General features: G+C 34.7%; 1 protein-coding gene and 1 pseudogene across 1 annotated transcript; both read right to left on the bottom strand.

The window, feature by feature from the left end:
* Positions 1–1,482: 1,482 nt before the first annotated feature.
* LOC132180790 (protein DMP2-like) lies at positions 1,483–4,291 on the bottom strand (annotated as a pseudogene).
* A 435-nt stretch (positions 4,292–4,726) lies between these two features.
* LOC132180715 (ankyrin repeat-containing protein NPR4-like) lies at positions 4,727–6,578 on the bottom strand. Its single transcript, XM_059593656.1, has 2 exons — positions 6,171–6,578; positions 4,727–5,335 (listed from the first exon to the last, which is right to left on the bottom strand). The coding sequence occupies exons 1-2, from the start codon at positions 6,576–6,578 to the stop codon at positions 4,727–4,729; spliced, it is 1,017 nt and encodes a 338-aa protein (XP_059449639.1).
* Between the last annotated feature and the right edge of the window lie 4,628 nt (positions 6,579–11,206).

Raw genomic sequence — 11,206 nt, 5'->3', positions numbered from 1 at the left:
ATTCTTTTATATTTCTCTCTCTCTCTCTCTCTCTCTATATATATATATATATATATATCTCCGTTTCTCTTTTCTCCATCTTTATATTTCGTTTTCTCTTTCTATTTTCTCTCTAATTCTTCTGGTATAGTTTTTCTGCAAGTGCAAACGGATTTTTTTTTTTTTTTTTCTCTATGTTGTCTCCCTTCTCTGTACCGTTTCTCAGTTTTTTTTTTTTTAATTATGTTTTTTGATTTCTTTTGATTCTCTGTACTGTTTCTCTATGATTTTCTTCTCTCCGTTTCTCCCTTTTTTTATGTACATACTTCTTCTTCTTCTTTTTTTTTATTCTGTTTCTCCGAATTTCTTTTTTCTCAGTTTTTTTTTTCTTTGACGGAGAAACAAAATCTGAAAGGTTTTTATAAAATACAAATATATAATATGTTTTCTGATTTCTTTTGATTCTCTTTACATTCTCCAACTATATTTTTTTGATTTCAAGATTGGGTTTGATTCTGTTTTCTCCAAATATTTTATATATATATATATATATATATATATATATATATATATAAATAATTTTGTAGCATAATTGCAAAAAGAAAAAAAAAAATTATAGTAAAGTTGTTTATTTTTATAAAAAATAAAATAAAAAAAAGGAATGAAAGTTCTTAATAATATAAATTATATTTGTATTATAAGGGTATTTTATGAAATTTGATCACAATATGATTCAATTCACCAATATATTGTATTGTATCAAACGAATGAATAAGATTAGTTAGTCTATTCCAGCGTTACAACCAAACAAATGAATAGAAATAGCTAATTTATTCCACACTTTTTTATTCCCAATAGTAGCTAATCCTTTTTCAATGGACTAGACATTCTACGAACCAAACGAGACCTTATAGTTAAAGAATATCATTGAGTCATACTTGAAGATTATCATGGTGAATAGTTAAAGAATATTACCAAGCTAACCTAGTTAGAGAAAAAATCTATTTGTATTTAACATGATTCTCCTATAAATAGGAGCATGTTATATCTATCCAATAACAATGCTTCTATTCTGAACTATATAAATCTAATTAGTGCTTTTCTCTATTTACTATTGAGGGGCTTGGAGCCTTGGTGCAACTAAAAAAGTACGGAGGGTAAACTATAATTTTTTGGAGAAACATTTCAAACTTCAGGAAATTTTTGTAGCGTCACTTTCATGATCTTTGTGTTTTGGTAGAAAATATATAGAAAAGAGAGAAGAAAAGAGACAAAAGAACACACATATGTCAAAACCCTTTTATTTTGTTTTTAATTATACATATATTTATTGTTGTTCGTAGATTCCTGGTTGTGATGAATTGAACAACAAGCTGATTGCTGATCCACTTGTTACAAAACCTGTGTATGATCAACGGCCCCCCTTCCTTAGGTTCTCCTGTCAATGGCATTTCTGAACCGGAGACGTTGGATTTCTGTGATGAGGATATAGCTGAAGGGTATCTAATTCCCTGTCGCTTGCAAGGGTATAAGCACGCTACAAACGGCACCAACAACTGCCGGCACGACCGAGAGTAGAGTCTTTTTAGTTGACTCAGTCACCAGATAGAAGCACTTCATAGTATTTGTGTCCAAAAGCACCACTGCTCCGAACACTATCACCGCCAAAATAGCATGGATAAAGTCTGTAAATCCAATCTTTTCCGGCACCCAATTCACCATCCCAGACGGAGGCTCTGTCGGGGAGAGGGCCAAAGACCACCCTTGGGTGTTACAAACCCATAGTAGATTTTGTTTTGAACGACACAACTGTCGGTAAATGTAGAAATGAACAGCACAACTGCCCGTTACATGTGCCTAATGTTACATGTAATAGACACTGTTTACACATCTATCTCATTAATATGCTATTTCTAGCTACTTTTCAGAAATGTGGGCTTCATTTCTAATCCATGCTTTGAGGCAAGGTTAACTAACAATTTTTCACACTTACTCATTTTGAAATTAGCGATTACGGTTAAAGAATTTAACCCATTTAATTAAATTGGTGGAATTAGCATTAACCTAATAGTCTTATATATAGTCATGTTTTGACACAAGTCGTCAATTTGTTATAAACCCAATACAAGATTAAAGAGTTAAGGTTAAAAGATTTGACTCATTTAACTAAATTAACCTAACCGAATACAACATGAATGTCCTACACATGAACATGATCGAATTGCAACCCCTACTTTGATACATGACTTATTTAATTAACATTTCCAAGTCTAAACCCGCCCCACCTTTGAGGCATGGTAATTGAAAATGTGAGTTAGATGTCTTAACCAATATCTTCAATGAAATACTTGGCTTTGTTTTTTTTGTCGTTAAACAGTCCAAATTTTAGTCTAAACATGAAGCGTGTGGGAAAACTCATATTTCTAGCTTGTTAAAAAGTAAAAAAATAAGGTAGATATATATTTTTTTTTCCATATATATACTTGGCACGTAACATTAATATTAGTTTAAATTATTGTGGTGGTAGTGCTTGACATTATTACCATATTATACATCAATTAAGCTGAAGTTCTACTTCTATTTAAAGGATTGCTTAAAAAAATTAAGCACGTTTTAATTTAGCATTTCTCTTTTACGGGCAACCTGATCATGAGGATTTCTTAATTTCCTTGGTCAAATAATCAATAGTTTTGTGTTTGATATGTTAAAATATTAATTAAATAATTAAACTCACTCAATTTTATCAGTTTAATTAAAATTTTGAGATAAATAGTTATTTAACATTGCATCAAATATTCTGAGTTTGAACTTTATCTTTATTATTTACTCTGATCATTTTTAGAGAGCAAACGCGGCAGCCGACAAGAAAGGTGGTGAGATACTTGTTGTAGCATTGGCACTGCCCATAGTTGGACAGAATGGGGCTGCAGAACTGGAACAGGAACACTGCCAGTGGGAAGGAGTTTGATGACGTCACCAAGCCCCGCCGGCAATGCTGCAGCCATGAAGAATATTGTTTTCCAATTATGCAATGCAACCTACCATGCATTTGGGTATAATTTATAGTACTCTGTAGTCTTATTATTATTTATAGCCTGTTTTTTTTGACGAAAAATATGAAATAAGAGAAATATGAAAAGTATTGGATGTGGTGATTTGGTTTCAATCCTCCACCTCTCAAGTCACTCACGCGGATCCGTTAATATGGTTTGTTTTCTTCCTTGTGCAAGTATTGACTGGCTGGTTTAACCAACTTGGCAATAATGGCCAAATTTTCCTCTGTGAGACCTTTGCTAGTAACCCTACCAGGTTAGCCGAGGCTAATTTTGGGAGCGTTACATTACCGATACGTGGAAAGGCATATAGAAGCTGGAGGTCCCAAATGTGGTTAAAGTTTTTATGTAGCGTCCCTGTAATAATGCTCTGGGCAAAAGCAAATTTGCTCAAAAAGAAAATTGTGTCTGATCCTTTATGCCTCATTGTGGTTTGGAGGAGGAAACAACGGGGCATATTTTATGGAATTGCCAAGCCTTATAAACCCATAATTAACTCCTCAATAGCAAAAATTCAAATCCTATAAACTGAAATCACCAATTAAAATCCATAATGGTAAATATCGGTTTATTCCTAAGATATCTCCAAAATAATTATTTGCTCCCTAAAACATGTATTCCTCCAAAATTAATAAATTTAGGAAATAATTTTGGGGTATCACACTATACTCCAATGAGGTTCTGTGCTATTGTGCGAGTGACAAAGAGATAATATTTGGAACAATAAAAAATAGATAAAAAAAAATAAACATATTAAATGATAGAGAATAACTTCTATAGGGTCTTGGCACAAACCAAGGTATTTGTGCCCTCCAATAAGAAGGCGACATATCAGCGTGGAACACTATAACAGAAATATGGTGTTCCACCTAATCTTTTTTCTAGAATACCTAAAACAAAACACCTTCTAGAATAACCTTTTCATATTTTTCTTCAAAACCACTTCAATCACCCACCTAAGGAGACACTGCCGGAGACGCCGCCGAAGACAACTCCAACGCCGGAGATGACGCCAACAGTACAGAAAACACCGGTGAGAGAGAGGGGCGCCAAAGAGAGGGAGGAGGAGCTTGGTTCTTACCCGGCGTTTTCTGTACCGTTGGCGTCGTCTCCGGCATTGTCTCCGGCGTCGGAGACAACGCCAGAGATGACGCCAACGGTGTAGAAAACGCCGGTGAGAGAGAGGGGCGCCGGAGAGAGGGAGGAGGAGCTTGGTTCTTACCTGGCGTTTTTTGTACTGTTGGCGTCGTCTCTGGCATTGTCTCCAACGTTAACTCCGGCGGTGTCTCCTCAGGTTGGTGGCTGGGGTGGTTTTGGAGAAAAATATGAAAAAGGTTATTATAGAAGGTGTTTTGTTTTAGGTATTCTAGAAAAAATAAAAATAAATAAATAAATAAATAAAAATAAATAAAATTAGGTGGAACACCATATTTTTGTTATAGTGTTCCACGCTGATGTGTCGCCTTCTTATTAGAGGGCACAAAGGCCTTAGTTTGTGCCAAGACCCTATAAAAGTTATTCTCTGAATGATAATTGGTCTAAAACTAGCCGATGAATCACAAAATATGCAACATACAGCAACTGAAAATTTATCAACTGTGGTCCAAAATAAAAGAAAAGAAAAATCATTAGTTTTTGCAAGTATGCTAATTTTTAATGGAACATTTTTGCTTTATACAACAAAATAAATAAAGTCAAATCCATCGCCCCATTTTCTTATCGAAGATGCCTGGTCCATAAGTTGAAATGAACATGTCAGCAAGAAGGGGGAACTGCATCAATACAAATAGCGTAATGGGTAAGGTTGCCAAACAAACAACAGGAATGACAATCCATGATTGTCCATGTAGCATAATTAAAAGAGCAGCAGAAAAGGCCATCATCATGGCTGCAATGGAAAAGAAAAGAGTGGAAAGGCCTATGATCATCTTTCTTGGCAAGGATTCAAGGAAATCATCTTCTGCATAGCGTGATGTAAGGATTCCCAAAAACATTAAGACTGAAGTTGAGGAGGAAAAGAGAGACAAAGCATCAGATATTATAAAGAGCATGAACAATTTTTCGTTTAAGAATATAGGGTAGCCAGTGTCTTGTACGTTACCGCCTGGAACAGTAAAAGCTGCAGCAAACATAATAGTAACAGTGAGAGCGCCTACCACCGTACAAGAAGTTGCTGTGCCTTTCATCCATTTCTCTCCCTCTTTCATCAAGTCCTTGTGGTTCTTTGTAAATAATTCCCTAGGAGTTAAACGATCATTGTTCAAAAATTCCTTAAACCTCATAGGGACAATACTCTCCACCTCCTGCATTGTTGATTTAAATATTATAAGTCCCACCTTATTCCAATTTTTTGCAATATTACTCATCCATTCGATTTTTCCGTCAATCCTAATGGAGGGGTGTCAAAATTACCAAAATAACCCTTTTCTTATTTTATTTCTTTGTTATTTAAAAAAAAAAAAAAATTGCATAGATTTAGGCGTTGGTTAGGATTTAACAAAATTTGTAAAAAATTTCACGCCCGAATCTTATAATTTTTTATTTTATTTGTTTATAGGGAAAACTTTACAAAATCTCTCAAAACTTCCACATGTTTTGACATTACCGCTCTAATGTTCAAAAACTCTCAATTTAGGGTATCGAAATTTCAAAAATGTATCCCTTTCGTTAGGATTTTCTGTTAAATCTTGTCAAAATTCCCAAAATACCCCTATTTGTATCATAAAAAATTGCATAAAGTCAAGCGTTGGTTAGGATTTAACGAAATTTGCAAAGACACCTATGCCTGAATATTTGCAATTTTTAAAATTGTATTATAAAAATTAAAAATTAAAAAAAAAAATTATTTTGAAAATTTTGACAAGAGTTAACCGAATATTCTAAAGGAGGAAGACATTGCAAAAAATTAAAAGTTTGATATCCTAAATTCAGAGTTTTTTTACACAATGTGATAATTTAAAAACATGTATAAGTTCATGGGGTTTTATGAAGTTTCTCATTTTTTTTATGATAAAAAATTTGAGTATATTGAAAATTTTGACAAGATTTAAAGGAAAACTTCAATTTAGTTTGTAGGGTACTAATCCTCGCAGTTAACAATGAAAGTATATGAGAAAAGTTTGAAAGGAGAGGTATGACCTTAAACCATTGTAGTTCTCTTTGCATCTGCAGAGCTGCACCTGGGATTCGATTTAGTAGAGTAGAATCTCCTGTCATCCCGGCCATATGTAAGATGTTATTGCCCATTTTATGAATCCAACTTGTCATAGATTTCTTCACAGCAAGCCCGTATATAAGGCTAAATATTTTTGCTTGACGATGTAGGACAGCCAATGAAAATATGGATCTTGAGTCGTGATCTCTGCTCCACACAAGATCTGGGTTTGCTTTGACTATACCAAAAATAAATTCAAAATTCCCTCTCTCAATAGAAGAGAAGATGGAAAAATAAACGCCACTTTTCTTCCTTTGCTCCACATTGGAACTTGATACTTCTTTGCACATGCGATCCAGAAGTTCAAGGGATTGGACATGAACTAACTTCATTTCATATAAATCCTTGATTCCTTTGTCAACCACATGAAACAATACCAACTTAGCTAGATGAATATATATATATATATATATTTCAAAAAAAGAAAGAGTAAAAAAGCTAGAAAAATTAAGGTAAGGTATGGTATTAATTGAATTAACGTAGCGTACCCAATAATCTAAGGATATTTGAAACTAGTTGGCGCAATAGAGCTAGCACTGCAAAATAAAAAAGAAATTTCGTTACTGCTCATACACATTAGAACATTATTTCTAAAAAAAAAAAATTATATTTTTACTTCTTCAATTTAAAAGTATGAGTTTATGGATCGGATGGTAGATAATATCTAACCAACCTCAAATTATTGAGCTGTGTGATATATATTAGCAAGCTTTATACTAGATTTACCATTCAACTTTATCTTGAACCATATAAATAAGATTAAAATCCGTTATGGACAGAAAATTTATTAATTGATTGAACAGTTAAGCAATGGTGTAGCTAAAGCGAGAGGAAAAGAAAAGCACATCTTCTTTTTTGAATTCTTCAAAGAGAGCTAGAGAACAATCAAAGAAAGCTCCCTTTTGTTGAAAATGCTGAATTTTTTGTTGGGACATTCTATACTCATTTTTATGCCAGTTCGAATGAAGTTTGAGAGAATGAAAGTAAGAAAGAATGATGAATAAATAAAATAATGCATGGCATGATGATGCATGCGATGTTTGTATGTGATTCACAATTAATGATGAATGGTAGAAAGGATGCATAGCGTGAAGATGCATGTAATGTGTGTGTGATATTTTTTTTAATGAATGGATCGAAGAACGCATGACATGAAGAACATATTCACACAGCTAAAAGCCAGGGAATCAAGGACTTGGCAACGGATAGAAACATTATTTGTCGGAATTTGTTGTAGATCTGAAATTGATTGAGGCGGTGACTTTTTATAGATATTGTCTTATAATAGCCAGGCAAATTAATATTTTTGGCATTAATAAATACATTTTTTTAATTTTACCATAGGATTTAAGTGGGCCAGTGTGTTCTATTAGGCTCGCTTTCTTGTTGGAGGAAATATTTGAATATAATTATATAACACAAATTGGAATATAACACAAATTTTAAGTGTTGTACATTAGTAAGAGCATCTAACTAATGTTGCTACCTATATATCAGATTGAGTCTGTCTAGAGCAGACCTATTGTTACAATTGAAGATTAATCATGGGTTAATAGATTTTGATATCATAGATAGGTCTTGAATATCGGATTGTTATGTATGTATCTATGACTTGTAACCTTGTACCTTCGGCTATGATTTTCTCAGAGTTTTTGCTCTGTAATGTAAGAGCTTTATACTCGTGATCTTTCATCAATTAATATGACTGGAATAATTTTCCCTTAAAAAAAATAATAATAAGAGCATCTTAATGTTTTCATATATTAACTCAATCATTATATATTTATTTTATTTTTTCTCTCAATATATGTCATATTTGACTTTTACTTTAAGGGCAAAGTAATTTTTGCATTGATATTGCCAACACAGAAAGAAAAATAGTTATTCGATTAACGTTTTCTATGATGAAGGCAATCGTAGTTTTATCATTTAATTAATTATCTCAAGAGAAATTATGAAGTTGTCCAAAATATTATTTGTAATGTTACAAGCCAAATCTTAGGGGAAAGTAGTTTAGGCTACAACATACCTGATCCGATGATTTTTACTTTATCTCTTTGGTTTCTTTCTACATTTTGAATGTTCATACGAAATTCCTCAGTGCCACGAGTTGATCGAACGCGTATACCTTCCATAAAAAAAGGCTAATGAATCTCAAATGAGAATTTAGCTCTATGATGTAGTGTGTTACAATATTTTAAAGGTAAAACAAATAGCACCAAGTATATATGTGGGTGCAAATGCGACGAGAAACTATTTTACAAAATAAATGCTCTTTATACTTTTCTATGACATTATAAACACAATATTATGTATTGGGTAGACAATCTCTTTTGGCTAGTTTTTGTTAAAGAGAGAGTCAAGTCCAAAACTCACGCAAACCAGGATAGTTAGCAACTACCATAGTACTATAAGCCTACAAAAGAACTTAAGCCCAAACTCCAACAAGACAATAAAGCTTACATAAACACAATTAACAATCTTAATATTTAGCCTCATTACCAATTATGGCTCTAGAATTAACAATACTTGCAATATAAAAATAATAAGTAGCAATGACAATTACAATATTTACAGTGAAGGAACAGTTGAACAGTTTCACCTCCAGCGAGTTTTCCAGTGGACCTAAAAAAAAAAAAATATCCTTTTCTTTTTCCCAAACCTTGAATTTGAGGGAGGATATTGGAGTATTTGAGAAATCTCCCGGATCCAAGATTTCAACCCAACGGGTTAGAACCGGGTTCTGCCACCGCCTCTGGCCGTCACTCTGGCAACTCTTTCGGCACAAGCAGCTTTTTCAGCGAATTCATTTTCTTTCCATTTTCTTTTACCCAAACTTAAGTTTACACATTAACTTTGAGAGGGGATGTTAAGAATATTATGATAGGGTTATTTACTTGTTCTTTACTTCCTTACGGTATTATTAGTCTATTAGGTTTACCTTTCCTTAATCTACTAAGTTTACATTTCCTAAGACTATTAGGTGACTTGTCTCTCTATAAATAGAGGCATCTGTATTCATTATCATTAGTTAGTAGAATATCAATACAATGTAGTCCATTGTGTGCTTCCGCTCTTCCTATTATATATTCTTGCACTCTTCTGTATCTCTCAATTATTCTAACATGCTATCAAAGCATTCTATCAGTATACATATGAAATAAGGAAAGGAGGGAGTGAGTAACAGAGAGAGGATGTAATCAGATGGTTTTGCGGCAATAATCGGCATCACCTCAAGCTAAAAAAAATCCAACAAACTTCGAGCAGTATTAAATTAAACCCAACAAGCTACTTGCTTCCCGAGTGTTCTCTCTCTCCCTCTCCTGATCTTGTAGTTATGTTGTATCATGTGTGGAGTTGTTCATGCGTGTTGTCTGTTCTACACCGCACGCTTGTTTTTTAGTATTGGGCTGTCCCTCTTTATATAAGAGATCGAACACGATAGGTAGATGAGAAATGTGATGTTTGCACAAAAAGCCAAACTTGCCCAGCTATTTCCATTCGGTCTTAGTTCCCCAAGCGCGCAAGTTTCAAATAGATAGATTTAGACTCTACAACAAGCACTCTTTGTGCTCTCTAGTTTTCTCTCTAGGAAACTCTCTCTGAAACATCCGTTTCCCACTCGAGAGTTTGTCTCATTTCTTCCCTCGTCTCCTCTCCTCTCATCTTCCCCATCCTTTATGGATCTAGAGTCTTTCATCTCTTAGACAGAGGCCCTCTCATGGGAGGACCCCTCCTCTCAAATAGAAACCAGACTCCCTAACTCAGCCATCGATGAATGTTTGCCTCTAGTAGGTCACCTCATCTCACAAAAAACTCACAATATCCAATTTGTCAATGCTGCACTAAACAAAGCCTGGAATTTTGCTGTGCCTTTCTCATTTGCTTCTCTTGGCCTGAACAGGTTCCTTTTCAAATTCAGCAAACAGGAGCATGTCGACAGAATTCAAAAGCACATCACGTGGAATGTAAATGGTTGTCTTTTGTCTCTGCAACAATGGTCTCCCAAGGCCACTATGGGGGAACTGTCTACTAACACATCTCCTTTCTGGATTCAAGTCCATGGCCTGCCATTGGCTAATATGTCTCTCAAGAATGCTATTGCCAATGGAAAAGGTATGGGACATCCTATCAATGTGGATGTTTTTGGTGGGGATAGGAAGACATTTCGAAGCTATCTCAGAATTCTGGTTGAGATCAATGTGTTTGATCCTCTGAAGCTAGGTTTCTCTCTTTGACGTGATCAAGGTGAGACAACATGGATTTCTTTTTAAGTATGAAAGTTTAGACTTTTATTGCACTACTTGTGATAGAATTGGCCATAAACATCAAACCTGTCGTGCCCCTCTAGAAGAATCCTTTGAAGGAAAATACTCCATATCTCTCAAAGTGAACATTTTCTCAAACCTGCCCCCTTCCTCATCGTCTGCATGGGGTTATGCAGCAGGTGTTACATTGTCTTCTCAACCCTCCTTAACCCTCCTCAACCCAAAACACCACCCAAGTCACCGGGGACAAATATCTAAACACTTCCGTTCTTACCCCTCCTATTCTTAATCCCCCAAAAAACCTATCTCTGTTGTCAACCTCATCACACGTTCCACAGTGCACTTCCCATCATCCCCTTAACTCATTAAATGCAACTCAAGCTAAGCTACCAACTGCCGATATACAGATCTTGTTGTCTTAAAAGATCCTAACCTATTACATCACCCAACACCCCAGCTCACCTCCATCAAAAACCCCATAGACAACTGCACCTCAAAATCTCTCCCAACTAGCTCTCTCCTTGGCTCCATCTCAATTGATCTAAATAGTTTCAACCCTGGGCCCAAAGTTGTCTCCAACAAAAAAGCCCACACAAAATTGGGGAAAAAGCCCATTGCCAACCCAACTTTCTCCTCAAACAGTTTCTCTTCCCCAGCGGCTTTACCTAACCTTTTAAACTCTGTCTCCTCCC

The sequence above is a fragment of the Corylus avellana genome, chromosome ca1, assembly GCF_901000735.1.
Source record: "Corylus avellana chromosome ca1, CavTom2PMs-1.0".
Classification (NCBI taxonomy): domain Eukaryota; kingdom Viridiplantae; phylum Streptophyta; class Magnoliopsida; order Fagales; family Betulaceae; genus Corylus; species Corylus avellana.
The sequence above is the reverse complement of the archived record's forward strand: the minus strand, read 5'-3'. Positions and strand labels throughout refer to the sequence as shown.